This window comes from Macrobrachium nipponense, chromosome 40 (genome assembly GCF_015104395.2).
Source record: "Macrobrachium nipponense isolate FS-2020 chromosome 40, ASM1510439v2, whole genome shotgun sequence".
In the NCBI taxonomy this organism is placed as follows: Eukaryota; Metazoa; Arthropoda; class Malacostraca; order Decapoda; family Palaemonidae; genus Macrobrachium; species Macrobrachium nipponense.
The window spans coordinates 31,070,210-31,093,869 of NC_061101.1; the positions used below are offsets into that span (position 1 = coordinate 31,070,210).

A 23,660-nucleotide genomic window follows, 5' to 3' on the forward strand; every position below is an offset into this window, starting at 1 on the left:
ACACCGGAGGGCCAAAGAAGCCTCCACAAGTTAGCCAAAGTTAGAGACAATCAACATAAGATCTCACACACATTTAAGCAAATTAAAGATAGAAATGTAAAGTTCTAACATAAGAAGGGGGAATGAAAAGTAGATGGAGAGTATTTTGAAAATCTCCTAAATGAAGAAAATCCCAGGGAATAGCAAATGAAAGAGAAGTTCCCAGGATTAGTCGGAGAGAAGTGAGGCAGGCCCAAGTAAAATGAAGAAGGGTGAAGCAGTGGGACCAGATGGAATAGTAGTTGAGGTATGGAGGTGCTTAGGAGAGGAAGGAACTAGCATCTTGTGGGACTTGTTCAATAAGATCTATCAGCAGAAGATACCTGATGCCTGGAGAAACAGCCTGCTAGTCCCCATTTACAAAGATAAAGGGGATATCCAAAATTGTGCCAACTATTGGGGCATAAAACTGATGCCTCGTATCTTGAAAATTTATGAAAGAATAATAGGCAAGACTAAGGGATGAAACATCTATAAGTGGCGAACAGTTTGGGTTCCTGCCAGGAAAAGGAACAATAGATGCCTTCTTTGTATTGTGACAAGTCATGGAAAATATAGAGAAAAGGAAAGGAACTACTTCTAGTATTTATAGATCTTGAAAAAGCATATGATCGAGTGCCTAGGCAAGAAATTTGGTGGTGCATGAGGGAAAAAGGTGCCTCAGAAAAATATGTGAGGATTGTAAATTATATGTATAGAGAAGCAACAACACAGATAAGAAGCTCAGTGGGAACAACAGAGAAGTTTGAGGTGAAAGTTGATTTCCAAGGCTCTGCCATGAGTCCCTGTATTTTTGATATGGTAATGGGTGTGATAGTGGCTGGAATGAAAGATCAGATGCCTTGGAGTGTGACATAGTGTTGGTAACTACCAGTACGGAAGAAGCAGACAGGAAATTGGAGTTGTGGAAAAGTACATCAGAGGACAGAGGCTTAAAGATAAGCAGAGCAAAATCTGTATATGTGGATGAATGGAGAAGACCAAGGGGGAAGCATCAACTTAAAGCAGGAAGAAGTAAAAAGGGCTACATCTTTTAAGTATGTTGGGTTGTGTGTCACTGATTGTGGAGTGAACCACAGAATACAATCAGCTTGGTGCAATTGCAGGAAAACATCAGGTGTGCTATGTGACAAAAGATTTAATGTAAAGCTGAAGGGAAAATGCATTGATGTATAAGTTGTGAAAAATGGACCATGAAGAAAGTACAAGAGAGAAGGATGGAAGTGGCAGAAATGAAAATGTTACATTGGATGTGCAGAATGACAAGGAGAGACAGGATAGGGAATTACTTCATAAGAAGGATGGTGAAAGTTACAGAAGTATCAAAGAAGCTGCAACAGAGACGATTGCAATGGTTTAGGCATAATATGAAAGGAGAGGAGAGGAGAATTCTGTATGTAAAAGAACCATGAACATGGAAGTGCCCGGAACAAGGAGGAGAGGTAGAACAAAAATGAGATGGAGAGACAGTTAATAGGGACATGCGGGAGAGGAACGTGATTGAGGTAATGGTGCATGATCACAGAAGATGGTGAAGACTAATAACAAACAGCAACCCCATATAAAGATGGGAAAAGCTGAAGATAAAGAACTTTAGGATTTAGTGAATGTTAATGTGTGTATGGTGAATGTTAGTGGTTGGTGAATTTTTAGTATTTGTGTTTAGTGTGTTTAATGAGTGATTAGTGGATGTTCATACACTGTTTAGTGTTTAATGAGTGCTTAGTGAATGTTGTCTAGTGTATAGTTAGTATTTAGTGAATGTTTAGTATAGTTTAGTGAATGCTTAGTATTGTCTAGTTTAAGAAATGTTTAGGAGTAAGTGTAAATGTTTAGGATTAAGTGATTGTTTAGTAAATGTTTAGTGGTTTAGGGGTGCAGTGAGTGTTTATTATATAGTAGGTGCCTAGTAAGTGTTTAGTATTATTGAGGGTGAGGGTGTAGCGAGTGTATATTAAGTGTGAGTTTAGCGAGTGAGAGTGTATATTAAGTGTGTGTTTAGTGAGTGTAAGTGTCTGTTTAGTTAAGTGTTTAGTGACTGTATGCAAAGTAAGTCCTTTAATTTACAGGAACCATTTATGCTACATTGCTTAGATTGGCAGTAGTAGATGCTTAGGCCTTGACCAATATGGCTGGAGTGCTTAGGCCAACCTGCTTTTGTAAGGTAATTTTTCTCTGTGAAATTGGGTCCAATAATAATAATAATAATAAAAATAATAACACGAGCAACAACAATAATAATAGTAATAAAGTATAGTAATACTATGAGCTGGACCAAGACCTTTGAACATGGCCGCCCAAGGTCACACGGTCGGTAGGGAGATTGCCACTCCAGTGATTGACACTCTATGGTATATAATTATGATTTGCATACCTCTGTGCTTTGTTTCATTCGAAAACGAGTGTTTATTCCATACCATTATCAATTGTGAAGGTAAAGCAGAATTTTTGCTAACAATATATCTTAGTTGATTTATGCTTCCTGTGTTCAAGAGCAAATAATGTTGTCTACCTATATATTCCATACCATTTTACATCCTTCTGTCTTAATGGTAGGTAGTAACATTACTTCATAAAATTCCAAGTGATATTTTAAATAATGAGGTACCCATAGCTACACTTGATACTCCTTCACACACGGACTTCACTGCACTGCAAAGGAAATGTGTACACCCCTTCATCTGTCGTCATCCTTATATATATACTGTAATATACATGAAGTTGTCAAAACTGACATTATTATTGATAGGCTCTAATTTTTAAAATTTGGCACATTGTTGATAGTGAAAGATACTTCATCATGCCATTGCTCTAATTTTAAACAGTGAATTCTTCCTCCATCACTTCCTCACCTGGAAACTTCACTTAAGTTGCGTATTAAAAATTTCATTTATTTGCACATTCTGCGCAATAAATAATTCCACTCTGCACACTTTTATCTTGTTGGTTTCATTATTTGTAGTTTGTATTTTTACTTGTCAAGTAGAAATGTTTGGTAGATAGACTATCACCCTACACAATTGTTTTTTTGGCTTTCATTTGCTGTATCAAATGATAACATTTATGTGTAAACAAGATGTAGAGGAGATTGTTTAAACTGTCAGCGTGTTAAAGGCAATTCACAATTCAATTGAATTTTTAAGAATTGTTTATGCAGTAACAGATAGTTAGGCATGTGTGCTGAATGGTGATTGCAAGTTCACAACTTTTGAGAAAAAGTTTCAAAGGTCCTGTTAGTAATCTGCCAAGTGTTTATTTCCCCTTAATAAAATGTAAGTAAGATTTCCAGCTGAAAGTTTTTTTTTTATGTTTATATATATAAATACTAAAATTGTATAAATTTGGCTTACCCATAAGTGGATATTTTAGGTAGCTGTTAGTTGCAAGAATGTGTTTCTAACCTCCTTCTTCATTTAGGAACAATACATCAACTAATCAAGCATGCTTATTGAAATTCTTGTTGCATATTGTCTGCATGCTGATTGATACCTGCAACAATGGAATGATACCTGTATGCTGGACGCATTGCTGCTTATTTTAATGTGCGTATATTTTATTTTTGTAGCTTTTTTCATGTATATAGCTATATTTATACTTATGATATCTGGTTAATTGATGTACCACAGTGATCGATGATGATATATATGTACTAATCAGAAATTTATACCTAGTAATAATTATTCTGTACCCATTAATTCACAGATATTTAGCTAATGAAAAAAATTTTGCTTTGAAAATGTTTCAGTACCAATTAACCACTGGCAGTACAAAGAAAAATGTTTTTTTTTTTTTTTGTCAGAAGCTCAATACCAAACTTTAGTGTTTTCTTAAATTTTCGAAACATCACAAAGCAAATTTGTAGTTTTATCATCGTGACCTGTGAATCAGTCTTTTTGTTTCATGGACGAGCAAATACCATTTCCACAAACTTGCACAGTTCAAGACTGCAAGGCCCTTACTGTGCATGTTGTTTAGACCTGTGAGAGATGTTTACTCTTGATAATTTGTATGAATTCAGACAATCCATATCATTGCTATTTCCAAGAATGTCATGTTAAGTTTGCCTTTATGCCATGATTATTTCAATTTTATTCCTTTTCACTTGATTTTATTCATTCACTTCATTAGTCTTTTATGTACTTTGTTTCTGATTTCATGTTCTTTCACTTAATTGGTGGAAACATGTTGTTCACAAGCTGGGAAAAGACTGAGATTACTTTGAATGAGATGGTTTGAACATGCTATGGGAACAAAGGGAGAAAATTTTATTTGAAAATCAATATTTAAAAAATGGCAGAATGAAGACAAGTAGGAAGGCCTAGGAAATCTTGGAAAAGGGGATAGATGAAGAGCTGGACCTGATGAGAGTTCAGGCAGAAGAGCACATTACAAAAGAGGAGAAAAACTCATTTCACATCTAACATCATAATGGGAGGTTGATGTAAAACAAGATTTATGATGATGATTTTTCTATTGGGTTACTTTTTTCCATTTATCGTTAGTTTTCCCATTAACTCCAATTCTCATTCAGCTCTCAACTTACATATCAAGTGGGAAGTTATGTAGTTTTGTTCCATAGTTTCCAATAGCTGGCTACTGAGTATAGTTTGTTAATTTGTAATAATTAAAAGTTCAATTGGTATTTCTTTGCTTTTTAAAATTCAGGATGTATTCATGTTGCCTGAGTGCCTGGCATTGAGAGTAGTTATGCGTAGGCCTGATATTGCTTACTACATACAATATTTTTTTTTTTTTTTTTTACCATGCCTCAGTGACACCCTACAGGACATTGACAACTAACTTTTACCAATGGTACTGAGCCAAGTACGCATTTTGTGTCAAACAAAATACTCATTCACTTAGTACCTCTATTATTTTGATTGCCAATGCCATTATTGGCATTGGCAATCAAAATAATAGAGGTAATAGGAGTTCTGTCTTGTGTGTTCAGTGGTGGGTTGAACTTTACTTAAGTAGTGATTGAAATCTTTCAGACTTCAGTCACTGTGGCAGATCTATATGTACCAATGTTTATGAAGCCTGTTAGCCAAGATCTAGTACAGTATTAGTTTTGAGGAACTTGGCAAGGCCTCTTTATGAATGTATCCTAGAATCATCCATAGTTGGTTTTACCTTTTTTTGGGACTTTTTCTCATGCTCACCTCTCTTAAGTGTGACGCGCTGAAGGCCTCGCCTGGTACTGTACACACACTTGAACTGGTGTTTGGTCAAAGCCATGAATCATAAAGGTGAAGACACATGGGATGTACTTTTTCTTGTACATAAGCCTTTGAGAATGTTTGGAGCATTATGGAAATGCCATTCTGTCTCACAAGGTATTTTTGAGAGCTGTAACTTTGAATATATGTATGTTTCCTTGTTGGGCTTAGTTGTCTTGGTGTAGCATATGCTACCAAATCATAACTTTAATATTCAGTCATCTCTTTGGCACTCTGGTACAAGGATTCATAAGTGGCCTTCCTTTGGGATTGAATTTTAATCATTCTTGTTGTTAGCATGTTGACTGCATTTACAAGATTCAACTGTTGCTTGTGTTCTTTCATCCTTCTTCCTAAATTGCTAGTCAGTCAATATATAACTAAAGGACTTTGAAACATTTTTTTATATTACAACTGTTTTTCACACTAATCTATTAATCATAAAGTGACTGCAGTCATCTTGCTAGATGTGGACTTGGCATACAAACAGTGAGGTGAAAAAGTTGCTTTGTATGCAGGCCAAGGCATGCACTGTAGGGGCCCTCTTCAGTCTTGAGCAGTACAAGTCAGTGAGAAGAGATATTTCTCTGTCCATGAAAAGAGGGCAATAAACTCATAAACAAAGTTCTTTTTATCCAAGATGCAACTATTATTTTCCTACAAACCCTTTAGTAGTTTACTCTTTGTTTCCTGAATGTTCCATGTCTGATTTGCTTAAGAGGCAGAAAAGAAAGGTAGTTTTACATTTCATGCACCTATGGACCTTCAGGTACCCAACAATAATCTTGGACCTTTAAGATATCCAACCATAACCTATCTCACATTTGTGGAAACTTTAGTTGAGACAGTGAGATTTGTGGAACTAGGAGTGCAATCTCTATTATTGTGTAATATAAAATTTTCTTATTTCATCTAAACCCTGCCATAGTTTAAATTTTGGGACTGGAATGATTCAGGAACCAAGGTGCATATCAAGAAAGGTATTCAGATTGGATAATATGTACATTGGCCATCAACATGAGGCATAGGGGCTAATAATCCCAGATGAGTATCTCTCAAAGGTTCCATAAATCCAGGATGAGGTACTCTGAATACGTGGAAGAAGAGTCCCAACATCTTAAAGGTAGGCTGTGATATTGCCAGCTACCTGCAGTCTTTTATGTTTATGTTGAAAGGCAACAGAACTAGGGAAGACTTTGGTTTTGTGTAGTTACATTTTTGGCTTAGTTTTCTGATATATATTTGTGTATGCGCTGGGAATGACTTACCTGTGCCATTGGTTAATATTAGTTCTTGGAAACTTGCCTTCTGTATCCTGTGGATAAGAAGAGCATTGCGAACCTCACTGGACAGAGCTGAAGTTCCTCTTCATTACTGTGATGGAAGGCAGAAGTTGAGTGCAAACAGCCTTGCTGAGAATTATTTTAGGATAGTATTACAAGAGATGTAAGTACCAGAACAAGTCCTATCTTCATTGTGAGATCCAGAAAATAAGGTAATTGAAGACGCTTGTATGTTGGCTTCATAACCCTAGGGTACCTAAGTGAGAGCCCAACTAAATGTTTCAAACAAACAACAAGGAACCTTCTTAAAATTGCCAGATTATGAGTACAGTGGACCCCCCATATTCGTGTTCTCCGGATTCGCAGACGCACACATTCATGGATTTCTCAAGAACATTTCCCCGCATTATTCGTGGAAAATTCGCCTATTTGTGGTATTTTCTGAGAAATATCCAGAAATTCCATTTTTTTTTATCAATTTCATCATAAAACTCACATTTTGTGATAAAACTATTAAAAAAACCAAGTATAAAAATTTTTAGTGGGTTTTCCTTGAGTTTTAACTATCAAAATAGGCTGTTTTCAGCGTTTTTATAGGGGTTCCAACTATTCGCGGGGGTGTCTGGTACGCATCCCCCACGAGTACGGGGGAACTACTTTACCCCTATATGCCTGAGGAGACGATGCCAGTTTTAAATTATCTCTCCATTTATATGGCAGAATACCTAGAGAACTAATTTGTTAAATATGGTAAAGAATAGCCAATTCCTTGTAACATCCAGTTCCCAGCTGATTAAGGTCATGATGTTTAACCAATGTTATCTGCCGGGTACCCAGAGTTGAGGCTGAGGAGACAAAGTACTTAATGCTGCTTTAATTCTATCACCACTGCAAGTGGGATGATGGATAGTTTTCAATTGTGGATCTAGCTTCTTTTTAAGAGATGCCAACCTACAAGACAGCAGGTGTTCATATCCTGAGCGTGTGATCCCTAATCCAGGTACTACCACCAGCTGGGCCAGGTTGTGGTCTGTCCCCATAAGCTTAGGCTTGCTTACATATTGGCACCAGTGTAATCTTGGTAATTAATGGTTTATTATTTTTTTAAAATTCTGTATACGTAATAGAAAATATACTGTAGTACAAAATATATATTAGTAGATTAATGCATACTATGTAGTCGAAAACAGAAGCAGTGTGTAAAGATAAGCCTATTGCAGTCTATATTGGCAAGATGTGTTAAGTTTGCTTTCATCATTTTAGAATGTACACAATGGTCCAGTACCATATGCCAGCCATTGATAAGCACATTAATTTGCTCTCTTATAATTTTGTAACAGCTTGTATGAAAAATTTGAGTAATTTAGCTGATTTTTTTCCAATTTTAAGAATTGTATTAGGTGTAAGTACAGGATATGTGTGTGTGCAGTGTAAAAAGCTAGTCTGTATTATACATTAAAAATTAAAGCATTTATTTGCTAGGTTAGAGATAATTTTTAAAGAACTGCATCAGGTGCTAGTACAGGATGTGTTGTGTGAGTAGTGCAAAGGTAGGCTGTGTTATATATGAAAATGTTCAGTCAGAGGATCAATTTCAGCACCTTCCCAGGGTCTTACATTTAGCCTTTATTTATTTGATGTTACTGAAGTTTTACAGAATGGAAAGTTCATTCCATGAGAAAAGGTATCATCCTAATTTCTTTAGATCTTCAAGGTACTTCAAGCCTATTATTATTATTATTATATATTATTACTATTTCTTTTTTTTTTTTTTTTTTTTGCAAAAAACAGGGAACCCTTCCTCTAACTCAGTGTTTTTGCATGATCTTATAAGTAGGCCTTTCCTTTGAGCTTTCATAGTCTGTACCATCCTATAAGCTCTTTGAGGAGGGCTTTTTGTAGGGTTTGATTATGCCATCAAAATAACCTTCTTTTTATACCTTCTCACCTTTTGTATTTTATTAGTGAAATGCAAAGATTTCCCACCTCATATGTAGCTCTCTTTGAACTTTTGCATGAAGGCACTGGTCTGTATGCAAAAAAAGGAATTTTATTTGAAATTTTTTACATTTATTATAGTACTAAAATAGTAGGTCATTTTCACATCTAGTCAGTAGTATTCTTGTTCCGATCATGTTTTTTGAAAGTCCTCTTACTCTGTTTCCTTCTGTTTGATTGCCAATTGCTGTGGCAAAGATTTTTTTATCCCATATATATTAATTATATGATTTTAATTTAAAAAAAAATTTTTTTTCTAATGAGCAATGAGTAAAAATTCATTGCTCTACTGGAATAAAGTTGACCTCCCAGTTATGATATGAGCATCCAAATAATAAATCTGTTTTGATATTGTTTTACAGGTGCAGAGTGTGACACTGTGGGACACACTTGGATCTCGTATCAAACCCCGTGGACGCCCTGTGGTTCTTCATAGGTCATCCTCAACAAATACATCAAACCCCTTTGGCTCAACATTTTGCCATGCATATCAAGATATAATATTTGAAGTGAGTGTTATGCTTTTAGTATGGCTTGTTTAATTACTGCAAAACATGATGACAATTTTTCTACATTTAAAGTAGTCCCTCATTAATTGCATGTATTCAGTTCCTTAGAGGTAATTTGTGATGTCTCCGAGGTTTTTTTTAAATTAAATTGAATATAAAATTTAGGCCAAAGGCCAAGCACTGGGACCTATGAGGTCATTCAGCACTGAAATGGAAATTGACAGTAAAAGGTTTGAAAGGTGTAACGGGGAAAAACCTCGCAGTTGCGCTATGAATCAATTGTTAGGCGAGGCTGGGAAGTAAGATGTAAGAAAGAGAATATGAAAGGAGGCACATTAACCCTCTTACGCCGAATGGACGTATTAAACGTTGAGTCAACATGTCTCCCGTATGCCGAATGGACGTATCATATGTCGACCCAAAAAAGTTTTTTTAAAAATTCACGGAAAATACTTATAGGCCGACACCAACCAAAACTTTTTGAATCACGCGCCTTGGGGGATGCTGGGAGTTCACGGATCAAGGCGTTGTTTTGTTTACAATCGCTACGCAGGCGCGCAAGCGCGAATTTCTTTCTTATCGCACTAAAAAGTATCAGTGACACATCTCGGAAATTATTTCGTCACTGACATAATTTTTGCACCTTTACATGAAGTATTATTATATATGAAAATGTGCGCAATTTCATGTAAAATACAACAAAAAATACTCATAATTGTAGCTTTTATCAGTTTTGAAATATTTTCATATAAATAACGATAAGTGGAAAAATTTCAACCTTCTGTCAACTTTGACTCTACCGAAATGGTCGAGAAACGCAATTGTAAGCCAAAAACTCTTATATTAACTCTTATATTATAGTAATATTCAATCATTTGCCTTCATTTTGCAACAAATTGGATGTCTCATAGCACAATATTTTGATTTATGGTGAATTTATGAAAAACTTTTTCTTTACATTCGCGCGGTAAAACTCTTTCGATAAATTTTTTCGTGCGATTGTCCTTAATGTTTGCACCATTTTAAATTTGCCGTTGCATAAAGTTTTATATATGGAAATGTGCGCAATTTCATGCACAATACAACTAAAAATAACCCATGGTTGTAGCTTTTATCAGTTTTGATAACATTAAGTGCAAAAATTTCAACTTTCGGTCAACTTTGACTCTACCAAGAAATGGTCGAAAAAACGCATTTGTAAGCTAAAACTCTTATATTATAGTAATATTCATCATCTACCTTAATTTTGCAACGACTTGGAAGTCTCTAGCACAATATTTTGATTAGCTGTTACATAAAGTTTTATATATGAAAATGTGCGCAATTTCATATAGAATACAACTAAAAATGATGGAAGGTTGTAGCTTTCTCTTTTTTCAAAATATTTGCATATAAATCACGATAAATAGAAAAAAAAACCACGTTCGGTCAAATTTGACTCTACCGAAATAGTTGAAAAATGCAATTGTAAGCTAAAAAACTCTTTACGGCCTAGTAATTTTTCAGTCATTTATCTTCATTTTGAAACAAATTTTAAGTCTCTAGAAACAATATTGTGATTTATGGTGAATTTTTGAAAAATATATTTACTTCCCTCCACGCGCCGATTCGTGGCCGCAAGTCTCCGAAATGCGTACATCGCATTATCCTAATATTTGCTCCTTTCATATTAGCCGTTTTATAGAGTTTCATATATCAAAATGTGCGCAAATTCATGAAAAAATACAATTAAAAAATAATTGAAGGTTGTAGCTTTTCCCATAATATTGCGAAATATGTGCGTATTAAATAAATATATATATAAACATTTTGACACTCGGTCAACTTTAACTCGTCCGAAATGGTCGAAATCTGCAATTCTAATCTAAAACTCTTTTACAGTCGTAATAATCAATCATTTGTCTTCATTTTGAAACAAATTGAAAGGCCGCTAGAAAACAATATTTAGATTTACGGTGAATTTAAAAAAAAAAATTTTATGTCCACGCGTTACGGATTCATACATCATTTTGTGATAATATTTTTCCGGTGTTGCTTTTATTGTTTTACAATGTATTATATATAAAAATGATTGCAATTTTGTGTACAATACAATGAAAAAAAAGTAACTCGTTAGCTTTGACCATTTTTTTGCACAGCGTGATTTTGAATATGATTTTTTTTTTTCTTTTTTTTTTTCTACCATATATCGCATTATTTACATATGATAATGATATTATTTTTCATTTCTAATAGTTGCATACTAAACTTCAGGCAATGACAAAAAAAGGAGCCAAAAGTGAACTCTTAATCTTCAAAACTAAGCGCACTGTGATTTTTTGAAAAAATTATTTTTTCCGCTTCCGCGCTCACTCCAAACCGGGCCCGGCATACGGGAGAGGTTTTGATTTTTAGGGCTTCGGCGTAAGAGGGTTAAAAGGAATGAAAGGGGTTGCAGCTAGGGGCCTAAGGTACGCTGCAAAGAATCTTAAGTAATGCCTACAGAGCACCGCATTAGGTGCACTGAAAGCACTACCCCCTAAGGGGCTTAAGGTTTTTTTGCTTAATTAAATGAAATAAAAATTACCTCTCAAATCTGCGAGATACTCGTTTCATTTCTTTGGTGTAGAATAATTGTATAATTCATTTTTATAGTGGTTGCTAAAAAATAATAGCAAATATTAAAAGTAATTTAATCATGACAAATATTAGTGGTGTATTGGAACCTCTAGGATATAAGGTATGGTGTCCCATGCTCATAAATTTTTTAGATTTGCAAATACCTATATGGATGATTAAAGATATCATTAACTAACTATCATTAAACTAACTATATTAATATCATTAATAAAGTAATTGATGAAAATTTTCCATCAGAATGAATATGTCTCGCTACTAATATATTTGAATATGTCTCACTACCAATATAATTTCAACAAGTTAAGCAAAATACCAGATGTAAATAAGTCACATCTAAAATTTTTATTCCTGTACTCTATAATATTATTTGCGTGTATTATATTTGGGTAACTGTCTCAACTTCAATGACCAGAGCTATAATTATATATGAAGGTACAGTTGTCCATACGTAGAAATCACCTTTGGCTTTAACAATAGAATAATCTTCTAGCGCCAACTGGAAACTGGCTAAAACAATAAAAGATTCTAAAGCAAGGAATCTGTAGCACCCGGCAATTCATGCGTAAAAGAGGTGAAAGCTGGTCAACAACTGGGCTTGAAACCTTGTGACGTGTAGTCTTTCTTTGACTACCTTGGAGAGTAGTCTCACTTTTGCACTTTCCTTTCCAAGCCAGCTTCTTTGTTCGCACCTTCTTGTCCTTTACCATGGATTCCACCAAGAGCTGTAGACCTCATCAAGGCATGTGTCTGGACGTTCCAGGATTTCCATGTTCAAGGTATTTTGAGTCTTCCGTTACTGACCCCCATACCACTTGCAGTAGGAGCCATTCTAATTTTCTTTTGCCATCACTAACCCTTGCCCTGAATGTCATTCCTGGCCTGTGTCGCAGTGGATTGCTTTCTACAAGGTTTCTTGCCTCCCAGAGTGGACAGTTTGGAGTCCCCTCTTCCAAAAATTTTCCCTTTGCTACTTTTGACACCTCGTCTCCTTCCTTTGCTTCCATTGGTTTGTCTTAGGGAATATCAGGAGTTGCACAGGATGATTTTGTGTATAACGTGGCCCCCCCCCTCTCTCGTGGGAGGTAATCTCCCTCCCGGAAGGGAGTATGCAACTGCACAGGATGGCAGCTGTTGGGCCTCCCCTAGGCCTATAGGGTTCTTCCTCCTTGGATGCCTGTTGAACCATCAGAGACTTTCCTTCAAGCAGTGGTTGATAGGCTGGACTCTGTTTTTTGCAAGAGGTATCCTGTACTCTCTAAAGGAGTTTGCTACTTTGTCTTCTGGGAGTGAGGTGGGTTTTGCAATCCCAGCACGGACATGCCTCCCCCCCTGCTTGTACATGGACATGTTTCAGCTCGTGAGGGCCTTCACTCTCCTCAATTTTCAAGCTGATTCTTCATCACCTCCACCTGTTTGAGTTTGCCGCAAGAATGATAAGGATCCGATTAAGAGGTCGAAGGTGTCTAATACACGGGGTCACTGATCCTGCACCTTCTAAGAGTTCTCCTCTCCCAGAGACTGATGCTTCTGCCTCTCATTATGTGGCTGTTGACGTTTGCAGAAGAGTTTCTCAGCCTAGTAGGCCATCTTTGCCTGTGTGTGATGGGAAGGCCAGCCTTTTCTCCTTTGTCCAAGAAGCCAAGGCTTTCTTGTTCCCTAAAGAGTTCCGCTTGCATCATTCACCTTTCAGAATTGGGGACCTTGATAATTTTCGTTGTGGTCGATCTCCTTCTCCAGGACATTCTCATGTCGTTCATTATCTCACGAGCATGCACATGGTTCGTCACATGATCGTGTATGTGGTTCAGCTCATGGCCATTTATGTGATTCATCGCTTGACCAAGTCCCTGAGCCCCTTTTCACTGGATCCTCCGTCATTTGAAGTCTTAGTCCTGCCGGTGGAGGGTGTAAAGTCTGGCTTCTAAGGGAAGCTTCTCCATTGGCCTTAGGGAAGGATGAGGATCTTAAATCAGCCCACTGCTTTGTGTTACTATTCTCCATTGCCGGAGCCAGAGGAGCGGGAGATTCAAGAGTTTCTATCTCCTTTTTTGGAGGTTACTATTCTCATTCGTTAGTTCTATAATCTTGGAGGGAGGACACAGACTCAAGTCTTCTGTGATCAGGATGGCTCCCTGTGCTCTAGTAAGGTCATCTAAACTTCTCCCCCCTCCTCTCCTGCAGCATTTGGACCTTATCCATCAAGAGCCTGGCTTGACCCTGGATCAAATAAGGGATGAGGACTGTTCATTGACTTCTCAAGAGGCTCTATTCTGGAGTCTACTGCTGTGACCACGATAGCATCATGTCATTCTGATGGAGGTTGCGTTAGCTTGCACACCTTTATTATAATAATAATAATGTTGCTACAGTCTGGTGCTAAGGTCTTCTCTTACCTGGGCCACCCTGCTCCTGGTAGGGAGGGACATAGCCTTGTCAAAGGTGGCAGGTTCGGTGGATACCAAGTCTTTGTCTTCCCTTCGTAATGGGGACTTCCTGGGGGACTTCACTTTCTGAGACCGCAATTAGAAGATGCAATAGACCAGAGGCGTGCTGATACCAAGGAAAGGCTGGTTCAGCAGGCAGTCTCGAAGTTGAAGGGTCACTCTTGCCCTCCACCTTTTCCAAGGCAGAGTAGGCAGTCTCCTCCAAGGAAGTCTGCCAAGCAGTCGACATCTGTTAGGGCTGCTCGAGTCTAAGCAACAGCAGTGCCTTTTCAGCCTCCCTCCTACAAACCAGGAAGGGGCATGGTGGGTCGTCAATAGAGAGGGTGCTACTCCCTTCCCGTTTCCACAGGTTGGGGAATGTCTAGAAGGCCATTGGGCCAAATGGCAGTACCCTTTGGGTGGGGTATCTACTTCCTTTCACCATTCCACCCCTCTCTCAGACTGACCCCTCCTTCTCCTAACCCATGCAGCTTTTCAGGAGGAAGTGTTGAAGATGTTGGACAAGGGCTTAGTAGAGGAAGTGCTTGTTCTTCACCGGGGTCTTAGCTGGATTTTCCTGGTTTCATAGGCAACTAGTGATTAAAGACCAGTGATAGATCTTTCCATATTAAACATTGTCATCAGGAGGAGGTGGTTCAGGATGCCTATACCTCAGATGGTTTCAGCAATTGTAAGGGAGAACAACATTTTGCTGTCGATAGACTTGAAGGATGATTACTTCCAGTTTCCAGCTCACTCATCGTCCAGGAGATTCCTTCGCTTTAGCTTTGGAAAGCAAGTGTTCCAGTTCAAGGTCCTTTGCTTCGGATTTACTCCTGTTCTCAGATATCTCCATCTATGGTTGGGCTGCTCATCTTGAGGATTTCATGGCCTCAGGAGTTTGGAGTACAAAAGGCAAGCTGCTTTATATCAGCGTGTTGGAGTTTATAGCAGCTTTCCTAGGTCTGCAGGAGTTCCACAAGAGGGTGGAGGGTTACTCTTGTCATTCTGATGGCAGACAATACCATGGCAGAGCTCAATTGCAGAGTACTTTCCAGGCAGGAGGAATGTCGTGGCTGACAAGATAAGTCAAGAGTTACTCTAGTCCACATGTTTCAGATGTCCTCTGCATCATGACATAGCAGACAGGTTGTTTCACCTTTGGGGAAGATGCTAGACCTCTTTGCCACTTGCTTCAGCAAGAAACTGGAGATCTACTTCTCGGTGGTCCCGGATCCTCTTGCTTTGGCATTGGACGCTCTTCAGCCTCCTTGGCACAGTTTCGAGGTGTATGCCTTCCCTCCATTCTGCCTGATCTGTCAAGTCCTGAACAGAGTAAACAGTTACTGGAATCTGAGTATGATCTTGGCATGTAGACTGGTTCCCAGACCTTCTGTCTCAGGTTCCGAGAGAAATTTCCCCATGGCACAACCTCCTTTGCCAACCTTATGTGAAAAGGTTTCACCAGTCAGAAGGGTCCCTATCATTTGAAGGCTGGAGACTGCCAAAGCAACGGGCCAATGTTCATCAATCTCAGGTGGTCTTCATCAGCGGTTTACCCGGGCAAGTGGGCCATTTACTGTGATTGTGTTCGTCAACAGGTTCTCTCTCCACTCGGAACCTCTGTGCAGAGGATTTTCTAAACTTTCTCAGAGATGAAAAAGTCTTTCCATCTCGGCTGTCAGAGACTACAGGCCTGCTTTGGGGTTGGGCCATGAGGTTTCAAGCCCAGTTGGTGACCAGCTTCCACCTCATATATGCATGAGTTGCCAGATGCCACAGATTCTTTGCTTCACAATCTGATTTTTACCTGTTCATCAGCTTGCATTAAGATTCCTCTTGATAAGACCTCAGGTTTGTTACCTGTTAAAAATACAAATCTATTGACAATTTTAAAATTTGTCATGTTATATCCAGATTCTGATATTCAGTTGGTATGAAAATGGTAGCTAATGTGTGTAATTGCACGTATATGCATATGAAAACTAGCATTCTTGAAAAATGGAAAAACATTTCCTCCACAGTAAAATCGCCTTAAATATATATTTGTTACGATCTGGTTGTGGCCTTGAAAACTAATAAAAAAAAAACCTGTTTAAGGAAAACATAAGTTTTGTGGACTTAATCTTTCATATAGAAAATATATTCTTTAATTTTACAAATGGTTACTGCATATTTAAAATACATTTAGACATGCGTATTTCATTTAGTGCTGTACAGAACTTTAGTATACTATACTTACACTCAAGAAAATGTTCCTCCACAGCAAGTAACCTTAAAAATTGTAATGCTTTCTTGCAGGGGCTTTTAAAACTAATGGAACAGTTGTTTCCCAATTTATCATAAGCAAAAAAAAATTAAAACATTTATAAATTTCTCTTAAATATTTATTTCTCAATCTCAAATACACATGTTAACACACTTAAACCCAAATCTTGGCTCTTTGATAAACTTGTCTTCATTGTGATATGCTGTAATTTCACAGATTCATCATAACCAAGTTATTAGTACTAATTACTCTGATCAGACAACAACAGGGTCATCAGGATGGATAGCAATAGAGATTCAGACAGGACAATTACAAGGACACTTAACACTTCATTGAAGGCTATGCAACATAAAGTGAAGTGCATGAAGGTTTAGGTGAGACAGAGGCTTCAGATGGTGGCTGACAGAATGTTAGGAAGCTGAGGATTTTCCTAAATTGACTAGGGAAATTTCATTAATCTTTTAAATAAAATCTTTAAAGAAATTCATTTCCTTTCCCATTTGAAAATTTCAAAATCGTCCTTCAGAGGTTGTAGGATGGTGGTTATGCCACAACTGTAACGAATGGCATTGAAGTATTCAAACTTTCATGGGCTTAGGAAAATATGCTGGAGAACTATTTCAAAGTCCAGACGAGCAATTCTGGTATAGATTTGGCAGAGAGGTTCCCTGTGCTTGCCAGAGAGCATAGCAGACATCCAAGTGTAGAGATTGCCCTTTTGGAAGAATCATACAGCACTGCTGTATGTTTGCTAATAATTACTAGTTTCTATGACAAATCATGATATTCCATAACTTAGTGTTTTGCCTATGTGGAGAGCCAAATAGAAGTCCCTAAAAGGCTTACTTTGTTCTGCCTGGATTCTGTGCATTAACTACAATAGTAGTGTTGTCAGATATAACCCTAAGCAAAAATCACTTCACCAGGTTCTGCTAGTCCTGCCGCCGCCACTAGAGATTCTGAAGTACTCTGAGATGGCAACTTGGATGTATTGCAACATAATAGCAACCTTCCAAAATAACACAAGTCAAAAAGGAGTAGATGTAGAAGGAATTTGGGAACTCATTCTCCAGGGACAACCAACAGGTTATCAGAACTTGCCACAATTTGATTAATGATAATACACCACATGCATGAAAGGCCCTAGGTCTGATTTCTCTAGGTAGAACTGGAACCCCAAGTATAAAGCAGTACATGAAAAATGTCCAGATGTTTGTCTAACTCTTTCCTGGAAGATACATAGACCAGCCTGTCATCCAGATAGCATCAGAGCGGCCAGAGGTGGGAAAATCCTGGTGAACACCTGAGGGGGTATTTGGTCTAAAGCCAAAGACCTAGAACTTGAACTTACAACCCCTCTACTTAGCTGAAGGAACATCCTCAAATGCAGCAGAATAGAATAGAATCATGGGAATAGGTAGCCCTAAGGCATAGAGCTGCAAGGATACCCACCCCTGGCACTAGTACCTGACAAATGCCACAGTTTCCATCTAAAGAGTTAGATGAACGCTAAAATGATTGTACTGAAATGTATAACTGAAGTTCAATTTCTTGGCAGTCTCTGTCAATAGCGCAAATTTCTCTGTCCAGGACTTGCCTGTCCTCTGGGCTGGAAGGGAAACTCCCTGTGACAGGAATACCTGTAGTAGGAGGTTGGATTCCTCCCATAAATGTAATCACAGTTACAGCAACAGCTTGGTCCACAGGAAGGTTTCCCTCCAAATAAGATCCAAGGTCAGTTGCAGAAGGATGAACCAAATACTAGGAAATTGCCAGCAGAGTCCAACCCTAACAGTCTCAGCTACAAGTCGGCAGAATTACCAGCCAAGGTGTCACTGTCTAAGGTCTATGTAGGGCTGAGGGCAATGCAATGAAATAGGAATTGCAACAGCCATCTTGAAAGGTAAAGGGAACACACATCAATGGGCACAACTTTTCTGCAGATGAATCCTCTGCCGCCAAAAAATGATCACAAAACAGACCACCACCTTGATACACTCAGCAAGGGCTGCATCCACTACTAAGAACTATTGAAGGCATAGGTACAGGAGCAGGAGGAACCAATATAGATTTAGATGAACAGGATGATAGTGGGGTCAAGGGGGAGACAAGGTGATGAGATAAAAATCACTCTTGGTGTTGCAGGACAAGCCTTGGAAGGGGACTTTCACTAACGTCATTATCATGTGACAAGGCAGAAGGGATAGATAGAGATGAGGGCCTGTGGTGCTATCTCTGACATTTGTCTAAAGTAGAAGGCAGTAAGGACACAGGAACCTCACCCAAAGAGTCTCGACTTCAGCGGGGGCAAGGGCACCACTCGATAAGTCTGGCAGGCAACCCTGGAGGCTTTAGCTTTACAAAGCTGCAAGCTCATCCCTGGGCATAGACAAACCACTGGCTGTTTTTCAGTTGAAACAAGCACTGAACATGTCTTCTTCCGCAGAGAAAGTTGTTCCCCTGAACTCGAAGGGTGCATTGGGTGATAACTTCTCTATGCTGGATGTAAATTACATGTCCACTCATAATACATGTAAAAGAAATGGGTATTGTGTAAATTACAAAATTCTGATAAAAAAAAAAACCACAGCAAGAGAATTGAATGTAACCTTAAAAAGGTATAGGTTACATCAGAAAATTATCAATGTAAAAAGAAAACTAGGGAACAGAAACAGAGAACTTTAGGTAAACCAATAATGAGAAATTGGAAAGCACATCAAACAGCACAAAATCAAAACTACAGTTCCTAAAGCAGTCTCAAGACAGTAATACAGAAATCACCACCTCAAAAAGATAACACAGGCACTCCCTAGTAAACAAAAATGAAAAAAAATTACTGAAAAAAATAGCAGTGAGTGACACTACACCCTAAAGTTAAACAAAATTACACAGACACTGTAAAAAATAGCAGTGAGTGACACTACCACCTAAAGTTTAACAAAATTACACAGACACTGTAAAATTAAAACACTACCACCTTAAGTTAAAAAACTTCAGAATAAAGCCATCAGTACAAAGAAATTACTGAAAATAAATGGCATATCAAAACAGATACCAAGAGGAAGAGCAGCTGGACCCACTTCTACTCTCACATAAGAATAGTGAGAACTAGAGCTAAATCTTTTGGTTCTTCCCTGTACTAATTAATCCTCTTAGTTTTGTCTCTCCATTACCACTTAACAGTTTTATACTTTGTTTCCAACATGTTTAATTAGATCTTCCCTTTTGTGATGCATAAGTTATATTGAGGACATATTAGTAATACGTACTTCTATTACAGTCATCCTTCCATTTAATTTTTCCTGTCTCACATATTCCACCATTTATCATTACACCCGGTTTTGCAAGTAATTACTCTTTTTTTTATGTCAAGTTCTTTTCAAAAGATGATGTATGTTACCCTTAATCATTAATTCATTGTTAATTAAAACATTTTTATTTCTCAGGTTATGGCAAATGGACATATAGCTTCAGTAACGTTATATGAAAGTGAAGAGGCGGCATAGTACTGGATTTAAGTGAGATGTCGAAGTGATAAAACTTAGTGGTAGAGAATCACAGACAATTATTAATACAATATTGTATGAGAATTTGGTTTGCTTTAACCCTTTTCCCTTCCCAACATTATCTTAGAAAATGCAACCACTGTATTTGCGCAAATCATTGTTATGATTGATGTCATTTGTATCAGTGATCTTAATAATCATAGTTCCTTATACATACTAATGATATCTATACGCATAGTAGTGGTCAAGTTTCATTGGCAATGTGTACTTCCTCCATTTTAAGGCAAGGACAAATTCAATAAATTAAGGATACCAAAAAATACAGAAAAAAATCTATATATACAATATCTACATTTTATATATATAATCTTCATGCTTGTAGGAGTGATACCACTAAGAGTTTGTTTTGTGGATGATGTTCAATGTGCTAACATAGAAAGAAAATACAAAACTCAAAAAAGAAAAAAAAAGGGTTAATGCACAGCGCTGTTTGCCAGAGCAATACAAGAGGCTTTTATTATTCAATATTGTATTCAGTGATAGGTATATAAAAGTTGCAAACTTTTGTTCATCTTGCATAAATACAAATATGTTTTTAAGTTATGGTTGTGTAAACTCTAGTTTGGTTCTGTTTATAATGTAAAGAGGAGCAACATGGAAAGACTTGCAAACTTTAGTTATTGTATTACTGTACTTCTGTATTACTGTATGTCTTAAGTTAAAAATCAGTTTTGCACATTATCTTCCTAACTAATGTGGAGAAATTTCTTTTTCATAGCAGAAAAATATAAGGTACTGTATTTTGATACCATACAGTATTTGATAAATAATATTAATACTGTATATTTATATATATATCATATATATCTATATATATCCATATACTGTATATGACTATACGTATATATATATCTATATATATAATCACAATTTATCTGACCACAGTTGTTGTGTTCAGAAAGGTAGTGCACGAGTGTACTAGTGTGTGTGTGTGCATATGCACGCGTGTGCAAGGAGAATGTGAACCTCATTTGAAGACAGTGATGACTATAGAAAAAATTAACATTTCTAAAGTCATGGATACGCTTCTTCTGTACCATGACAGTTTTGATTTCCATATTTAATTAGATTGTGAATTTTGTATTCTATGGAAGCTTACTAGGTCTGCATAACCATTGTGAGCTGTTCATATAAACTTCTAATAATATTAAAGTGTTTTTACATGAAACTTATCAGTTGTTTTGGTTTTATATTTTTCCTAAAGTAAAAAATAAAAATTCTCCCATTATTAAAACTGCTTGTGTTTAAATTTTATCCATGTTCACTTCAAGTGTTCTTGAAGAGGAGGAGGCTTAAAAAGTAGGTGGCATGGGGAAATGAGGAGTTGGAAATGGAATGGAATCTTGGCATAACAGAGGGAAAACCAGCAAAAATATTAAGATAGCAAAAGGTGCTGAGAATGATTGGGAAGCTGTAAAAGCAGTATAGTATAAAGATGAAAATAGGAAATTCAAGTTCAAAATAAGAGATGCTTGACTGATGGCAGAAGTGTATTGTCAGCTTTCTGAACGAAGATACAAACTGGAGGATTTTGGGATAACAGAGTGACCAGTAGAATAATAAAGCATAAAGTGACATGTAAAGAAAGAAAGGTTTGATTAAGAACTCTGTTACAGAACAGTATATTTAAAAAAAATAGCATTTCTGCTACTCTAAGAGGCAGGACTTAAGATGTCTGGAAAAAAAAAAAAAAAAAAAAAAAACCTACTGCACTGGTAAACAGAGGGTCCAAGCAAGGTTATTTTAGAACTGCCCCTTCAATTAAGAGAAGAAAAATATGCAATAAAGTCTGTGCTCATCTATGCAAAACAAAAGAAATATAAGCAACTTGGCTAGGATAAATTATTGGATTTTGAAAGAAAAGGGGGAATGAATGAAAGTGAGGAAAAAAAGAAAGAATGTGATGTCTAGTGTTTGGAAAATAAATTAGTGTTGGAAAATAAATTATCTTAAAGGATGAACACTTGTTACAAATGCAATAGGCATTAAGCAGTAGGATGAAGATGTAACAAAGGTCCCTGAAATCAAGGCAAAGGGGACGGATAAACACCTACTCGAACTGATGGGAATCCTGACAGAAATAACACAGGACAATTCATTTCATGTCTCGGTAGCACTGCGGAATTATGTTTTCAGGTGATCGGCGAGTCAAAAAAAGAAGAACACCTATATATCCAATATGGCCTGTCTGAGTTCGGACTCCCTCTTCGAGTTAGTAGAAAACTTGAACGAAGGAGAGTCTGGGCTCTTACCCCTGGAAGAACCATGTCCAGAAACAGGGCGCTTGCGAGAGGGAGAGCGCCTGCTAGATAATCCTGGCGCCTGTCGCAAGGAGAGCGGCTACTAGGCGCCGAGCGCCTATCGGAAGAAGGGAGCTTGAGAGGCTCTTGGCGCCTGTCTAGCGGAGAACGGCTGTCAGGAGTAGGACGCCTCGCAATAGACAAGCGCCTACCAGGTGAACGGTGGACCCGAGGCTCTTGATGCCTATCCACAGAAGAGCGGCTGCCAGGCGAAGAGCGGCTACCAGGAGCATGGCTCCCACCAGACTCTTTGACGTCTGAAAGGAGAAGAGCGCCTAACAAGAGATAGGCGCCTACTAGATACTTGTTCTGTAACGAGAGGAGAGCGGCTGCCAGGCGACGAGTGCCTACCCGGAGACGAGCGCCTGCAAGGTTCTCGGAGTCGATGAGGAGAAGAACGTCTTGAAGGACGTTGACGAAAGAAGCCTGTTCTGCGCAGAGCGTCTCTCTTCCGATAGGGCGCACACTAGAAGACGAATGCTTGACAGGAGAGGAGCGCCTACCGGAAGCGGGGAGCCTATCCGGTGAAAAGTCGTCGCCATCCAAGGAGCGCCTGCCCGAAAGTCTGGCGCCTTGACGATGCGGAGAGGGAGCCAGGAGAGTGGGGCCACTCGCGCAAGCTCCTTCGCTCGGCCGAATCCGCCCTATACGGAAGGAGATCACATACGTCGAGGAGAGTGATCCTCTGAAGAAGGGCGTCTAGATCTTTGACCGGAAGAGACACATCCTTCCTTCTACGAGATCTAACAGCCAGAGAGTCCGCCAGGGCCGAGATCTGAGCCTGGAGTCCCACAAGGACTCTAGTAGGAGATTCCACAGGATCTTCCTCCGAAGCAGCAGAGTGAGGCGCGTGAGAAGACGAGCGATCACAGGATCTTCTGGGCCTTTTCACGTCCAAAGAAGGCTCCTCAGGGAAAAGACCTCCGGGCTTGGAAAGCCAAAGAGCTGCAGGGCGCCTTCCAAGCCCTCTTCAACGGGCGCGAAGCATCCGGGGAGTTCCAGCCACGCTTCGGTGAGGGCGAAGAAGAAGAGGAGAAACACTAACGAAGGATCTCCTTCTTGAAACGATCCGAGGCAGCCTGGGAGCGTACTTCAGGATCTGCCGAGGGGACGCCTGACCGGTGGGGGCTCTCCCTAGCCCTCCTGCGGCTTTCGACTTTCCTCCTCCACTGGAACTGGGAGTCTGGAAGAGGTCTAGGCCTGGAGGCACTACGGAGCCGGTCAGACGCACCCTCCACAACACTGGGGGCACTGCACTGATCACTAACACTCCCCACTCTTACCTTGCTCTAATAAGCGAATCTTCAACTCCATAGACTGATTGTAGCCTTCAAAGCCGCCGCCTCCGAAGAAGAATCTTCGCTTCGGCGCGGGGAGCAGGGGCTGCAACCTGGGAAGGAGGTTCTATCTCTACATTAAGGTTGAAGGTCAGACT

At 38.6% G+C, this 23,660-nt stretch overlaps 1 protein-coding gene across 1 annotated transcript in view; it reads left to right on the top strand.

Moving 5' to 3' along the window:
- The window catches only part of LOC135212059 (PHAF1 protein CG7083-like), a 73,623-nt gene extending 52,526 nt beyond the window's left edge, over positions 1-21,097 (top strand). Inside the window, 2 exon segments of the mRNA XM_064245399.1 lie at positions 8,902-9,048; positions 19,806-21,097. Of these exon segments, the coding sequence (XP_064101469.1) occupies positions 8,902-9,048; positions 19,806-19,865 (207 nt within the window). The 3' untranslated portion in view covers positions 19,866-21,097.
- The last annotated feature ends 2,563 nt before the right edge of the window (positions 21,098-23,660 follow it).